This window comes from Rhea pennata, chromosome 4 (genome assembly GCF_028389875.1).
Source record: "Rhea pennata isolate bPtePen1 chromosome 4, bPtePen1.pri, whole genome shotgun sequence".
NCBI lineage: Eukaryota > Metazoa > Chordata > Aves > Rheiformes > Rheidae > Rhea > Rhea pennata.
In genome coordinates this window covers 3,808,627-3,825,023 of record NC_084666.1, presented here as the reverse complement: position 1 = coordinate 3,825,023, position 16,397 = coordinate 3,808,627, and the positions used below count along the sequence as shown (strand labels likewise).

The 16,397-nt window shown below is 43.7% G+C and overlaps 1 protein-coding gene across 2 annotated transcripts in view; it reads right to left on the bottom strand.

The window, feature by feature from the left end:
• Nucleotides 1–2,705: 2,705 nt before the first annotated feature.
• The window catches only part of SMOX (spermine oxidase), a 56,711-nt gene continuing 43,019 nt past the window's right edge, over nucleotides 2,706–16,397 (bottom strand). For both annotated transcript variants that reach the window (XM_062575079.1, XM_062575080.1), the window contains exons 5-7: nucleotides 13,151–13,850; nucleotides 4,498–4,658; nucleotides 2,706–3,166 (exon numbers count right to left, since the gene is read on the bottom strand). In XM_062575079.1, the coding sequence (XP_062431063.1) occupies nucleotides 3,029–3,166; nucleotides 4,498–4,658; nucleotides 13,151–13,850 (999 nt within the window). In that variant the 3' untranslated portion in view covers nucleotides 2,706–3,028. The remainder of the gene's footprint in view (nucleotides 3,167–4,497; nucleotides 4,659–13,150; nucleotides 13,851–16,397) is intronic.

The following is a 16,397-nucleotide window of genomic DNA, read 5'->3' as shown; positions in this document are numbered from 1 at the left end:
CACTTGCACTTGCACTTGATTAAGCACTGGCATAGATTCCTATACAGCAAAACCAGACACAACCAGCATATTGTCTGCAAATAGGAGAATAAGGAGCTCTGAAACCCTGATGAATTACCAGCATAGCAGCTCTTCTTGGATTTGCCGTGATAAAGAAGCTATAGGAGAAAGCAACAGTCCTCTGGCTTTTCGTGGCTCGTAGCTTTATGTGCCCAGAGAACATCTATCTGGGGATGAGCTGACTCAAACTCTGGCAAGGTTTCTCTCTCTCTTTTGCCTTTCTTTGCTGACTCTAGAAGGACCCTCTGCAATTACTTTATTAACTGGACATACCACTTCTAAACAGCTGCAGTTAAGCAACATGAATCTCATTGTAGCTGCTCCACAGAGAGGCACAAAGAGAATACTCCCACTTCACTAGGACTAACAGATGCCAAAATAGACACATTCTTCACTTCACTCCCTGCATGAACCCCTGGCCAGCAGCCAGCTAGATGGACAAATGAAATATAAAGAGATAAGGCAACAGCTAAACACATGTCCTCTTCATCCTGCAACCTTATTTTGGAAGAACACTGTTTAGACATTTAAAACTAATCTGATGTCTTCATTTTGCTTACTTGACTTAAAAAAAAAAAAGGATTTTTATCTCTAAAGAAAAAATCATTTGTTTTTCTTCTTTCCAGAATTCACCTTTCATAAGGTTAAGACAAAACCTTGCTAGTAATTAACATCTGTGCCTGTTGACACACATCTGCACAGTTCTAGGGCTGTTTAGATTGCAGGAGAGCATTCATGTTAAGCCAGGGGACATGCAATTAAAGCAAACTGACTCATTAACTAGGACAAATTTGTATAAACAAGCCCTCACAGAAGCTGTTACCCCAAGGGAAAAGCAGATGTTACTAAGGTTAAACATCTGCTTCTGCGGTGGGCACAGGCACTTGCCCTAAGATTCAAAAGTTCAAGTACGCTCACTGAGCTACAAACTGTCATGCCACAGAGCCTCCTAGCAAGAAAACATCCTCTCTGGATTCAAGTGTCAGTCCCAGAGTGACGCTGGAATATGAAATGCCATTCCACCATTCCATGGCAATTCCATGGCCAATGCCATGAAATACCATCTCAGAAACAAGATATTGGCCTAGATGTACCATATCTCACGAAGTCCATGCTAGGTGGTGCAGGAGATACGCAGGCACATTCTGCATTTGGTGTAAGCAGTACCGAGTGCTTCCAATCTGGTTAAAGACTCAAAGCCAGGAGGAGTTATCCAAGGTCGTCTTTCTTTGTAAACTCACACAATTCGAGGGATCCCAAACAACTGCAAACAGTGATGACCTGTGAAAACTGTAGGTTTCCTGAGTCTGCACCCAGCTCCTCTTTAGAACATACTGTAAGTTGGCTTTGAAGAAGTTTGGCTTACGGTTAAACAAAGAAACATATGTCCTGGCAAATACTTGCTACACGATCAGAAAACCCTTTGACAGAAACAAAGTAGGTACACAAACACACACACATATGCTTCAGCAACTAAAGCTATAACACATTTTTAAAACATATTTTAAATAGGCTTTTCAGGAAGCCTATTTAGATCAATAGAGAATTCCCTTATTAAACTCACTGACTTTTCTTTGAACTAGCTTGCGGAATATAGCACCCAGACCGTTTCTCATTTGTCACAGTCCTGTTAGCTTCACACTGACCAGATCTTTTCAGTCCAGATTACATTGCTGGAATAAGAGCCACTGTTGGAAAGCCCCAGTTCTGAGAGATTTTTTTCCAGACAAAGTACCTTCTATGCAACAAATTCCTGACATTGTAAATAGAATTTTTATTTCCACTACAATTCACTAAAGGTGATTATCATTAGGCTCTAGTGGGAAACAGTTTGTCTCTCTACTTAGAAGATAAATTTTAGCCTGTCTCCTGGAACTTTTAAGTGGCACACATTAGGACAAGCTTGTTACATTATCTGTATTCATTCATCCCAAGCTAATTTCAAAACTTTTTCTCATTAAATTCCCCTTTTCAGTCAATTTTGTTCATAGTTATATTTTTTTCAAACACACTTGCATGAATTTTCCAGCAACTTGGCTGAGTCACTGCAAGAAGTGTCATTGCCTGAGGTACTCTTTGGATGGAGCTGGGCTGTCCAGCTCACACAAGGAAGAGTTGGCATACTCAAAAACAGACCTCGCCAGACATGTCATACTCTTTGGCAATGGTGTTTCTTCTTCTCATGGTTCAGCAGTATTGGCCTATCTGCCCAAACATACAGGAGAAACTGCTTCCACCCGAGCACATACTGATTTTTGAAAAGCAGTGATGACATTGCCCTCAAAACGACGATACTTCTCCTGACCAAATGCAGACGCAGTCTCAGATGCTGCTTTCCCTAAGGCTGCCCAACCTTCCACTTTGCTGTGCTGCGATTCCTCTTACATCTTTCCACAAATGGACTGAACTAAGTAGAACAGAAGTGAGTTCAGTTCAGAATTAATCCGGATAAGATAAATGAGTGTGTCTCTGCAGCGCGGCTCCTCCAACACACGGTGAATAAAGTACACTGAATATCCAGACATATCTCGGGATACTCCTACTCCAGATTTCGTAGAAAGGAAAAAAAAAACTATTTTTTATAACACGTTGGAAAAAAGAGAAATGAAATACTGAGCTGAATGTCCAGGAACTACCACAACATCCATTTTTTTATTACAACATTTATTTTAGTATAGAAGGCACTTACAATACAGAAAGAAGAAAAAAAGACTGATAGGCACTGAAAGTGCAATTAGAATTAAGATGACAAACGAACAGCTTACCAGACGTAAAGAGCACCCTTCCCTGTTAACGATACAGCACACGGAAATGAAGCTACCGATGACTATGTTTTTAAACCATTAGGGTCTTTTTTTTAATATAAAAAGATAAAGGTTGTTCTACTGGGAACCGAAATACAAAAGAACCCCTCGACACACCTACAGAAGGAACTGGGAGCTGGTGGTGGTCTCAAACACGGGGCCTTTCAGCTCTGGCACTGTAAGAGATCCTGGTACATTTCGATGAGGTGAGCAGCCTCCCTCTGTCCAGAAAGCACAGCACCATGGGTCGTGGAATAATATTTCCTGTGAGTGGCCTCCCCGGAAAACATCACCTGCATCGGCTGGAGAGGGTAAGACAAGTGTAAAAGCTCGGCAGTGGGAATACTCAAGCACAAACGAGGCAAAACGAGGAGAGAAGTTTCTACTCCCATGAGTTCACACCTATGTTTTTGGAGTGCTGGTTCTCAAATTCCCAACGTGGTGGGCTACAGAGGCAGGGAGAGCATACGGCTGAGAATACCAAGCTCATGTGTGTTAGCGTGCCAGCACCATGCTGTTCGCAGGGCCACAGCACTATCCTGGAGCTAGGTTGCTCTAATACCCTCAAACAGATCTACACAACTCACTGAGCACCTAACTTCAGAAGAGCTGACTCTGCTCCTCACTCCTCTAAATTACACTTTAGCCTTTGGGGTATTTAGATTTTTTTTTTTTTTTTCAGGACTGCAATTTCAGAAGGAAAGATAGGTCTGTCTCAAAATCGGCAAGGTAAGAGTAAGTATTGTCTCTTATGCCAATAGTTAGGTGTTTTCTAAAATTGGTGCCAACTCAGTTCTGAGGTAGAGACTGCAGATTCCTCACTTCTCCAAGAGGCAGAGATCTGCTGAGAGGCCTTGAAAGACCCCTAAAACTCCTACTAGCTTTTCAAATATATTTCTGTGCTGTACAAAATTAGACAGTGGATTCAGGCTCTGGGCATAGGAGATAGACAGCTGTTTGATGGTTACATATTCATTCATCCATCATTTTTGGACATGGACACATTACCCTGAATGATGGAGTGACTTTGGCTTAGGGCATTACTGTTCATCAGCTGAACTGCGGCAACTATCTCCATGTGCGCTCTTAGTCTTCATGTTATAATCACAAACCAAAAGCAGTTTCTGAGGAACAAATTCACTGTTCCCTACCAATGCACAATTCCCCCACCAAGCGCTGGACCTCCCAAACCCTCTACTGCCAACACAGAAGAGCTTCCTAATATGCACCTCTGATATCTTCAGAATTAGTCCTTAGCAGTGGTCATGCATTTAATGCTACATATTCAGGCTACACTTTACATCAGAATAACATGCGCTTTCCTAAGTAATTTTAAACTGAGCACAAGAAGGACAAAAGTCAGCAAAACAGAGTTCACAATTACCCAGTGGCAATAGCCACATAGATGCCCAGCTCTTGACAATTTTAGAGAGAGCTAAGGGGATTCTCTGAAGTGCTGGGATTCCAGTCATTAAAGAGGTAAAATCCCACAGGCATCATTTGTCCAGAAGAGTATGTACAAAAAAAATGGAAAACACATCACTGGAGGCCCAATTAGAGAGCATCTCTTTCAACCACCCTCCCAGTGTCATGTTAGTCTCCTTGCCAGAGGGCCAGTTTGGTCCATACTTACAGTAGTTTTGGAGCTTTCGGCATAAGGCAGTGGCTTAGCAAGTTTTTCCACATCAGCCCCACTAGACCCAACTTGAGTATAAGAGTAGGATCCACGGAAGTTGGGATTGCTGCCCCAGGAGGATCGCAGGATCCGGCGAGGTTTCGGAATGTTTGGATTCCCTGGGTGGAAACCAACAGAAGACAAAAAACTAAGACAGTGTCAGAGAGAAAACATGGTAGTATTGGTGTCAGGTGTGAGGTAGCTTTCAGACAACTCCACTGAAAATACATCCTGACAGAGCCCATGGACTGCATGAATAGCCCTAAAATAGATCTCTCTTTAATTGCTGAGTTCTAAATATCTATGTAACAGAAAGAGCATCCCTTTTAATGCCAGTCATCTTGCCTTCCACTTTGCGAAAGACTGTTAAGATGCTTATGTTCTTAAGCGATTGGGGAGTTCCAGGTAACCCTGGACACTCTCTGGCTGAAAATATAGAGCATTTCCTGGTTTCACTTGTTTTGGAGAGCATGGTGGTGATCAAGCCATCACATGTATCATTCACTTTAGCCATTTAGTTGGGTGCCCAGTCTAAACCAGATATTTAGGTAGCATGGTGAGAGAGGTGCACCTCCAGAGAGGGTGTAGGAAGAAGACAACAAGGAAGGCAAATGCTCATTCTGCAGAGGTGTGGGAAAATCTGACAGAAAGTTCTCCATACTTGTATTCCTTACTTGAACTTTTACCTGATTGCCTCCCAAAGTTAATCTAAAATCCAACAAATCCATTTTGTGTGATGCACATGGAAGTGAAAGAATGTTTATGAGGTTGAAAAGCAGGGCTTCTAGATGGCTGCAGGAGTTCAACTGCTACAAGGACACTGGACCCAGGGGGAGCACCTGAGTGACCAATGATAATGCGATGATAATCCCACCTCAAAGACAACAGAAGTATATGGGACCCAGGGCTTGTAACTAAGGCAATCCACCTCCTGGCACTACAATCCACCTAGAACTCAAATACAGAGGAACATACTTTGGAGAGCCTCTCGCTAGGACAGCTTGAGAGCATCTCAGTCTGTGTCACTGACTGAGATTTTGTTGGGACTCCTGTGACTGTAATTTCTCTGGCAAGAGGGGAAAAGAAGAGATGAGACATAGAGAATTACAATGAAGAAGAATTCTCTCCGCAGGAGAGCTCAGACCCACCCTTCAGGCCACCTTTGAGGCAGCCTCACATATCCAGGCAAGGTTCAGCTACTTCCTTCGAGTTTGGGAGACTATCAGTACAAGAAGTAGGAGTAATCGATACATTTCTGTCTTACACAGACCCCGACTCTGTAACACTTAAGCCTGCTTAACCTACAGAGAACATAATCTAAACTCCCCCACTTTCTTCATTAGGACTTACAGAGGGAGTAAAAATACAACTGTAGAGATTAGCTAGGCATTATATTATTTAGTTCCTTAAAATTAGGAGCAAGCTATTTTCCTGGTTCAGCTATCCATTTTAGGAGTAGTGTGTGCCTAACAGAACTATGAAATATAAGCCATACAGAAAAGGTCACTTCAGAACGTGGCTGGCTTGCTCCATTACATCGTCAGCCACTAACTTCCAGATCAAAATATGTCACAGACTAGCAAATAAATACACCCTATCAAAAAATACATCCTGCAACTGCATGTTGTTTCAAGAGTATAAACTTAGCATAACCAAACATATAAAATATGCTCTTCCAAGAATCTTCACAGTGGGAATGAATGCCCGGGGTGGAAGCGAAAAGCCCAGTGGGAGCTGAGAGCAGAGAGCTCTCAGATATGTCAAGAGAACAGTTATCACTTTTATTTTCAAAGGCTGTGGGAAAGCCCAGAACACACCATGAATGCTGTTAGACAACACATGAAAAAATGAGGTCAAAGAAGTTTTCCATCAAATTCCAATACACAAAACCAATCACTCAATGTGTATTCAAATAAGAGGAGACTGCAAAGGGCTAGTGATGGCTCTTACATAGCTAGTGCATGTTCTCATTGTCACAGTACCTAGAAGATTTCCACTGCAGGAGTCAATGTGTCCTGGATGCGAGGGAGAAAGTCCAGAGAAGGTAAGACTTTCCTTTGGTTAAGGAGGATAGGATTAGAGACCTTCTGGGCAGGCTAGACATCCACAAATCCATGGGCCTGGATGGGATGCACCCACGGGTACTGAGGGAGCTGGCAGATGTTGTTGCCAAGCCGCTCTCCATCACCTTTGAAAGGTCCTGGAGAATTGGAGAGGTGCCTGAGGACTGGAAGAAAGCCAATGTCACTACAGTCTTCAAAAAGGGCAAAAAGGAGGACCCAGACAACTATAGGCCAGTCAGCCTCACCTCCATCCCTGGTAAGGTGATGGAACAGCTCATTCTGGATGTCATCTCCAGATACATGGAGGAAAAGAAGGTGATCAGGAGTAGCCGTCATGGATTCACCAAGGGGAAATCCTGCTTAACCAATCTGATAGCCTTCTAGGATGGAATGACTGGCTGGGTAGATGAGTGTACCTTGACTTCAACAAGGCTTTCGACACTGTCTCCCATAAAATCCTCCTAAAGAAGCTCAGGAAGTGTGGGTTAGAGGAGTGGACAGTGAGGTGGATTGAGAACTGGCTGAAAGGCAGAGCTCAGAGGGTCGTCATCAGTGGCGTGGAGTCTAGTTGGAGGCCTGTGGCTAGTGGCGTCCCCCAGGGCTCAGGACTGGCTCCCATCCTGTTCAACTTCTTCATCAATGACCTGGATGAGGGGATGGAGTGCATCCTCAGCAAGTTTGCTGATGCTACCAAGCTGGGAGGAGTGGCTGACACACCTGAGGGCTGTGCTGCCATCCAGAGAGACCCGGACAGGCTGGAGAGTTGGGCAGAGAGGAACCTCATGAGCTCCAACAAGGGCAAGTGCAGAGTCCTGCACCTAGGGAAAAATAACCCTAGGCACCAGTACAAGCTGGGGGCTGACCTGCTGGAGAGCAGCTCTGCAGAGAAGGACCTGGGAGTGCTGATGGATGACAGGTTGACCATGAGCCAGCAATGTGCCCTTGTGGCCAAGAAGGCCAATGGTCTCCCAGGCTGCATTAGGAAGAGTGTTGCCAGCAGGTCAAGGGAGGTGATCCTGCCCCTCTACTCAGCCCTGGGGAGGCCTCATCTCAAGTACTGTGTCCAGTTCTGGGCTCCCCAGTACAAGAGAGACATGGAGCTACTAGAGAGAGTCCAGCGTAGGGCTATGAAGATGATCAGACGGCTGGAGCACCTGCCCTATGAGGAACGGCTGCGAGAGCTGGGTCTCAGTGTGGATAAGTATCTGAAGGGAGGATGTCAGGGGGACAGAGACAAACTCTTTTCAGTTGTCCTGTGTCACAGGACAAGAGGCAATGGGCAAAAATTGAAGCACAGGAAGTTCCGCCTGACTGTGAGGGGGAATTTCTTCCCTGTGAGAGTGATGGAGCACTGGAGCAGGTTGCCCAGAGAGGTTGTGGAGTCTCCTGCTTTGGAGATCTTCAAGGCCCGCCTGGATGCAACCCTGTCTAACATGCTTTAGGTGGCCCTGCTGAGCGGGCAGGTTGGACTAGATGATCTCCAGAGGTCCCTTCCAACCTTACTGATTCTATGATTCAACCACTATCCCGCCCTCCCCTTTGCCTATAGGCTTGCAAGACTGCAAACAGTGGCAACTATCATGCCTCTACACTTGTGAATTTATGCATGAGTTATCTTTGGGGTAGGAAGTTTGCGGAACACCAGTCAAGGATTCACATTATCCCCCAACTGTTTCCAGAGAGAAAAGTCATTTCAGTAGCAAGCAGAGAGGAGGGAGCTTGGTCAAAGATCACAAAGGAAGACACAACACAAGCTCCAGTCCTGAGATGTTCTTTGCAAGGCAAAATCTACAATGACTGGTACAGTCAGACTGTTTCAAATAATATATTTAACTGGGCTTCCTCAATCCGCTTTTAAACACATGAGTAAACATGTGGGCTGCTTCTCTTCATCTACAGATAAAAGTAACTTAATGGATATAGATGCGAAAACTTCAAAGAACTGAGCACAAATTCACTGTTCAAACAGAGACAGAACGGCTAAAAAAGGACTTCCGTCATCACTGAAACAGGCACAAACTCATACTTGTGAAGTTATGGAAAATAAATCCATGTGCCTCAAACTATCCACTCTTTATTCAACTATTCGGAGATATGGCTACACATATTTATTGGTTATGGAGCTGATTATGAAACACAGATGATCGTAAGATCATCTCATAGATCTCAATTAAATTAATATACACAAATTTAGGTGTCTGCCTGTGAGCAGAGGGCCTAAACTCCCATCACAGTCAATAGAGATCTACAAAACTGTTCAACTATCCACACGCTACTGTCCATAGCCATACAGAGTATACATGAGGGTATCCGAGGAAGCCATGTGGAACTTGCATGTATGACACAGAGCCTATAGGAGATCCCTTTTCTAATACAGAAATAGCTAGAGGGCAGGTAGGACACGTGAGGGCATCTTCAACAACATTAAAAATGTCATGGGTAGGAGCTGAACTGGGCCCCAGATAACCATGGAGTAAAGTGGAAGCTCAGGGACCCAGTTCACACATAAACACCTAAATAACACTATGAATATCCTCTCTTGAAGATGAGGAGAGTTCTACCTAAATAAAAGTTTGAAAGACAGACAGCTTTGACACCTAAATAGGAAGTAGGAGGAATCAGCTGATTTGCTGTCTCTAGATCAGTTTCTCATAGAAATAGGTGTGGATTTAAGCTTCTCTAAAATCTGATGGTCTTCATCTAAAGCTATGAGGGCCACTGGAGTCAGTGCAAAGTCTTCAGATCAATGTCTGGAAACATGTGGGAATTAGGCACCATGAAGCTGCTCTGATGAGGTTCAAAGCACTGATCTTACTCTGAGTATCTTTGGAAATTAGGCTTTACAATACTGCAGAGAGCCTGCTATGTACATGGAGATGGAAGTGTGGAAACCCCTTGCAGAAAATAGGGAAAATGGGAAAATAGCTTTTAGTATAGCTAAAAGCTCATACTCACGATGAGATCCAGAAAGTACATGAGAAGCAGAAAGAAAAAAGCACCTCTCCCAGCAAGAGCCCCACCCCCCCAACACCTCCAGGCTCAGCTTGACAAATTCAAGTACTTCAGAAGGAAGCAGGCCTGCAATTACTACTCTCTGGCTTCTAACTCTCACAGCTTAGCCAACAAAGAAACTCGTACAAGACATCTAATTGTTTAAAGGCATCACATTTAATCAGATTCAGAGGATGCTATGCTTTTCAGCCATCCAGTTCTGAAGAGCTGTAATTGTCAATGGTTCTTAGGTTAGAAGGATCCTGAGAGCTTTCACAGCAAAGCCAGATAATCCGCTACACTAACCTGCATGTGAAATTTTAGGTCACAGAGGCAAATAATCTCCTTGTGGACAGAAATTCCCAGGTTAAAATAAAACTGCACCTAAAAGAAAGGATTTAACGAAAGATTGGTCAAACACCCTCTGAAGTCAGGGTAGGTAATGGACCAAGGCAACGTACCAGAAAAATACAGCTGAAGACAGGAACTCACATGGTTAATGCATTAAGTCTGTAAAAGAGGGATAAGAGTTAGGAAAGTTGGAGCCTTTATACCCAGAACATGCAAGCTACAAAGGATGACGTGGACATACAAAGGTTAATGCTATCTACTTTCATTACTGAATAACAGTCCTAAGGCTCTCTCTTATACTCAGCAGAGAAAAACTTCTTCAGAAGGAGTCTTGAAGCACCAAATGGGGTGTGGAAGATCTGATCTGCCTTGTGGAAGACCTTCTTTTCACACGGAGCATAGAAAGTTAGGGAAACTAGTCTCCCAACTCAATCCTCTGACATACATGAAGTTGGATGGTAAGAAAATCCTTTCAAAGTTGGCCTTGGTGGTGCTAAATAGACTACAGAGTACTGGTCATGTCCAGAAATGTCTACAATTAGATCACAGATAGAAGCCTGTTTTGTTCCCCTCTCCAAAAAAATAAATCTGCTGAAAAAAACTGTTGTTAACTGATGTGCTAGAGCTTTTTACTTACTTCAAAACATGATTCTTTTCCAGGAAAGGGAAGGGCTCGCTCTGCTGTACACAGGAGCCCAATCATTTGGAAACATGCGGAAATCTTAAGCCTGAAGTCTCCAAGACACAGTGCTAGATACCTCAAATAAGCAGTTCAGCCATGAGATAGATGAACTTCAAGATGAGGTGTAGGCACAGGACTCTTGAAAAAGGACAACAGTCCAGAGGTTTCTTTGGATCCTGGAAACAGATTTACTTGTTTCTGTGCTCTGCTCCATATCTCATCACTACCGGCAGCACTCCTCATGGCTAGACATACTTCCGCCATTGGGGCAATGATCTAACCATTCTCACACACCCAATGGAATAAGTTAGCGGAGAACACCATATGGCCTTGCATCTGGTCCAGTTATTACTGAGGTATCGCTTCTCTTGAGAAGCCCTCAAGGAAAATGGGGGAGCAAAGGTAACTGGAGATAAATCTAGTTATCTTACCAAGGCTATCTCGTAAGATCAGGCAAGGGTTTTCTACAAATTAACAAGCTTTTGGGACAAAAAGTGGAACAGGCCATGTTGTGTAATTGGTGGTCCAAGGACAGGTGTTCTCCTTGTAGTTCTGAGCAATTGAAAGAAGGGACCTCTCTCACTTTACGCAAGTCCCTGGTAAATTCAGTCTGAATTTCTTCAGGGTTAGATAACCCAGGATCAGCAAAAGGCTGAGATGGAGCTCATGCTGCTATATAGTCTGATGGACAGAGACCAGGTGCAGTATCAGCTGGAACAGCAACCACAGCACGTACCGACAGCACAGTGCCAGCATATTTCCAGCCCGAGAGGAAGAGAGGAACATCCAATACATGCAAACAATAACAATAACAGTAACTATAAAAACAGCAAAGGAGTGCAGGAAGGAAGAGGTAGAGAACACTCCCATTTGTCACAGTGAGAAAGACCTAAGAAATTCTCGAAAATTAATCAAGGTATTTTAGGAAAAAAAAAAAAAAAAAAGTGGGGGATTAAGCAAAAAGAGCTGCAACAAACAATGTTGTTTATACACTTTGGGAGACATCATGACTGGAACAACTTGGCCTTAAAGAGCAGAAGAGCCTCCTGCTACATCTGCATCGGGCAGCAGATGGCCTGGCAAGGTCAGGAGGAAAGAAGGCAAGTACGTACTGACACTGCAACATAACATAGGGATACCCAATACCACTAAAAATGAAAACAGCTCAGGAACCAGAAACTGCCTGGGTACAGGAGAAGAGATGTCACAAGCAGAAGATACACCACAGGTTCATTTTTCAACATAAAGCCACTAATGGTGGTAGCTGAATCTGGGATTCAATTCTGGTGTCCGTATTAGAGTTTCTGAAACCAAAGTCTACAGTATTAGAGTTTCTGAAACCAAAGTCTACCTTATGACTTCTAAAGAGGCTAGTAAGACATAATATTTCTTTTGCAGTTTCCAGTTATGCTCATTTTTCAGGACCCTTTCTCTAGACCTCAGCACCGTCTGTAGCAAATGGTCTGTAAGCATAAGGGAAAGTTAAACGTGTGAAGGCAAATTTCTCCAGATAATTGAAGGTCCACAGAGAAGAGGGGAAGGCTGAAAAATTGCTGGTTATTGATATTTGACTAACACAGGCTAATAGATATAAATAGCTTAATCTGGAGACTCATCTCTAGAATAACATAAGCCACACCTAATCTTGTAAGACACATGGCTTTTATAATTGCTTGTAATTATGTATAAATCAAAAATCCTTGCCTCAATGCTCAATCACCATTCCTTTCAGAAGTAACACTTTATACTTGCACAGTGTTTTCTATCTGAGGATCACAAAAAACTTTGTAGACACTCAAAGCCTCTTCACTGGAAAGCTGTGTAAGCTCTAGAGAAGTGACTGCAGACAAATTAAGGCCAGGCTTGTGCAAGTACCAAAACTTTTAGTGCTCTCATCTTGGATTTTCTCAGCATAGAACACAAACGATCTGTATTGCTCCAGCTGCTACCTTTAATGTCATGTGAACTAAGTACCCATTAAATCAGTCTGAAGTCCTGGAAGGTTTAGGTCAGGCACCTAGAAATGTAAACTCTCAGGATCAGTGGACACTTGGCCAATGAGATTTCCATATGGCCTCATGGTAAATGGAAGTCAGGGATGTGATTCAACCACTACATCTCAGGATCTCATTCTATCCAACCTCACTAGCTTTAATAGAGCTCTGCTGCTTTCCACTGCTGAGATCAGTCCTCAGGAGTCCTGACTCTGACAGTTCATCCACCTTCATCCAGCTGATGAAGCATTATCCGTGATTAAATAAAACAGAGCATGTGGAATTCCTGGGCACTTCAGCCTACCACTTCTTGAGCTGGTTATCAGCCTCTCTGTAAATAGCTTTCAGGCACACCTATGCCCCTACAGCAGGAGACATGTTGGAAGCACTTGCAGAGCCCATCCAAGGGGATGTAAATGCCAAAGAACTAAAAATTACTTTAATATTTTCCCTTCTCAGTAGTAATTCAAAACCCCAGACCCATTCTCTCTCTCGTCCCGACTTGTCAAAGAAACCAGAGCATGACTGACCTGTAAATTTACGCAGCATTTCAGTGCAGGTTTCTGCCACAGTTTCATCATCACACTTCTCCATAATCAAAGCCTCTTCTCCACAGATCCAGCCACTCAGCACATAGCCATACCGCTCTGGTGGGTAGAGCACATCAAAGCTGCAGATCTTCTTGTACCACAGGTCCTCAGGATAGGTCAAGCTCTCACTCTCTGCCTCATCTTCCCAAACAAATTGGATACTGTTGCATTCAGAACTCCAGAAGGGCTCTTCAAACTCCAGGAAAATCTTGTCAGTTGTACTGATTCCTAGTTTCTCAATGGCCATCACCTTCTCCTCGGGCAAGCGAGGATGAAACAGGCTCTCATGGCGTTTCTTTAAGACTCCCAGAGACACAGTCACAATGACGTGGTCAGCTGGGATGAACTCACAGTCCTCACACTCTACGAAGACATTAGAGCCCTTGTCCTCCTCAGGGAGGTCACTGTTGTGGTCAGCCACCCGCTCAATCTCCTTGCTGACCGACTGGTTCCAGTGGATGCACTTGACTGGCTTGCGGAGCTGAATGACAGACTCAGGAATGGAGCGGGCCAAAATTTCCACGATTTTAATGAAACCGCAAGGAATGATGTGATGAGCCCCAGGGATTTCGGTCCATTCCCCAAATTCACTGAGCGAGACCTCATCCATACTGTGGGAGCTGCTCTCACAACTCTCTACCTAAGGAAAAGCAACACAAAAGCAACATTGCCACAAAGCAACTCACTTCGCCACAGCACAGCATCGCAAGGGCACACAGGAGCTGCACAAGCTGGGAGTCAAATACAATCTATCAAATTACATTATTGTTGCTAATAAGATGCATTTTACCACAGGATGTGTGCGTGTGTGGGGGTGGGGGGGGGAGGGTAATCAATTCTTACTCTTACTTCCTATCAGAGAAATCATTTTTGTTTTGTCACAGTAACAAGCTGCATTGGCTTTGGTTGCACCGGCCACAGCTTTGAAACAATGTCTCTCCTTCTGCATCCTTCTGGGTTACAGTTCTGACCATTTCCTTCCATTTAAAACCCCACAGTAGTGGCCAGGGACTGGTTGCTTGGTACTGCTAGAACAAAAGATGGAGTCGTATTAATCAGATGTTCTTCCCAATGTCAATAAATATTCCCATTCCATGAGGAGCAATGAGTAGATGAGAAATTTTTGACAGCTATTTCTGCTGACTGATGATTTCAACACACTGTCAAATAGTTAGCGACCACCAAGCTAGCAACCTGCAGCATAGGTGAGAGGATCCAACACAGAAGAAACTGAGTTAGATAGAAAAGGGAAATGTCAGAATGTGAGACACTTACATCTGATTCACCTGATGTGATTATCAAAGGTTCAGACTCAGAACCTATTTGTTAATGTTAGCAGAGGTATTAGGCAAAGCTGTAGCTTGCATCAATCCGTGGAACAAAAGCAGGATGTTTTAACTGACTTGTGATAAGTTTCTACTGACAATGGTGATGCATGGGACATAGCGATCTTACAATGTGGGCTTCAAATCATCACAGTCGCATTCATTCCCCAACAGTAATTCTTTAAAAAAGTATTTTAGGCAGAGGGAACATTACAGTTCCATGCCTGGCCAAATATCCAGGCCCTTCCAATCTGTAACATCTATTTTGAGAAGCCTGGAAAGCCCAGTGTCCTCTCCCTATGGAACATCCTAGTGCAGGATATGGATCTCTCTGCCAGGGCTAGGATGTCATACAAACAAGCCAAGCTCCTTTTTAGAGAAAGGTCAGAGATGTACTAGCCTGGTTCACAGGCAGGAGAAGAGGCTGCTCGTGATCCTGTGTCTGTATCCACACATACGGATGTCCCTTCCTGGGCACTACCCAGTTTCTCCATGAAGGACTGAGAAGGTGCAACTACTGGGCCAGGTCACGGGCAGATAGGCCTTGAAGATCAGTCCTCTGAGTTCGTCTGAGGAGCTAGCACTCTCCAGCTCCCAGAGTCAGTGCTGTTGGCCCACTGGCATACAGACCCAGCACACTGGCTAACCACCATGGATCACACAGCAGGCTGTTCATCCTGCTGGATCACTGAACACTCCACACTATGAAGGTGACAGACAGTGATGACCTATTGGGTCATTTCAACCATGAAGGAAGACTACAAACCAGTTACTAGGGAGAAAAACAGGCAACTACCAAGACTTGACTTCAGCTGAGACACCAGCTAATCCACTCAGCAGTAGCTCTGATCTGATAGTCTTAAATATCAGAAAGTTTTGTTATTCTCAGGTATTACACATTGGAAGGGATTTGCAAGAGTTACAGAAAAGTCTCTAGCTGCAGCAACCACAGAAGTAACCACCAGAAAAATCAAGTATATGAAATGACTAACATCATCTACATCAAAAATATTACATGGCTAACAGAATAATTTAGTCACTACATGGCAACTGCAGAGATATCCTGCTGTACAAGGTCTTGAGTTAGGACACTGACAGATCAGACCAGTGGTCAGGACACCTGGGTTCTAATCTCAGTGTTACCACAGACCTCCTGCGAGATTCAAGTAGGTCTTTATCTCTCTTTGTTTCAGATTCCCACCTGTGAATAGTGAATGCTACATACTTACCCACGTCACACAGTGCCGGTTGGCTCCCCTGCCTCATTTCATAAGCCTTTAAGTCATTATAATTGAAATAGGAACGACTGTTACACTTTACTTGTGGAGTGCTTGATGCAGCATTAAGTCCTCGTCCCACAGAGATCTCATTTAGGCCAAGGCATCAAGGAGATAAAAAGAACTAGGGAAGCCGTGAGGAAAAATGATTAGGACATGGGTTTATACAATCTGCCTTTGATTTTATTGCTTTACCTTTAAGATGCTTTCCAGGGATTTCCCCAGGAAAATTACTAGTATCAAATTTACATTTCTTCTGGTCTCTGAGGTACGGACAGAGGCAGAAGGGGGAAAAGATATTTTGGCTGGATCATGGGGTTCCAAGTGTAAGGCACAAGACAACACATTTCTCAAAGAAGCTGACAATAAACTAGCTTCAGTTGGAAAGAAAACTTTACATTGCACCAGAAAATTTAACAAGGCTTAGGAAATATCCTTCTGATTAGAAATCTGGAAACTCAAAGAAAGACAAAATGAGCAAATGTATTATTTCTTGCAGCCCAGTATCTTAGCATCTGCCTCAAAAGAAAAAGTTGTCTATATAAATATTAATTGCCCCAGCTGCAAGAGACCACTGAAAGCAAT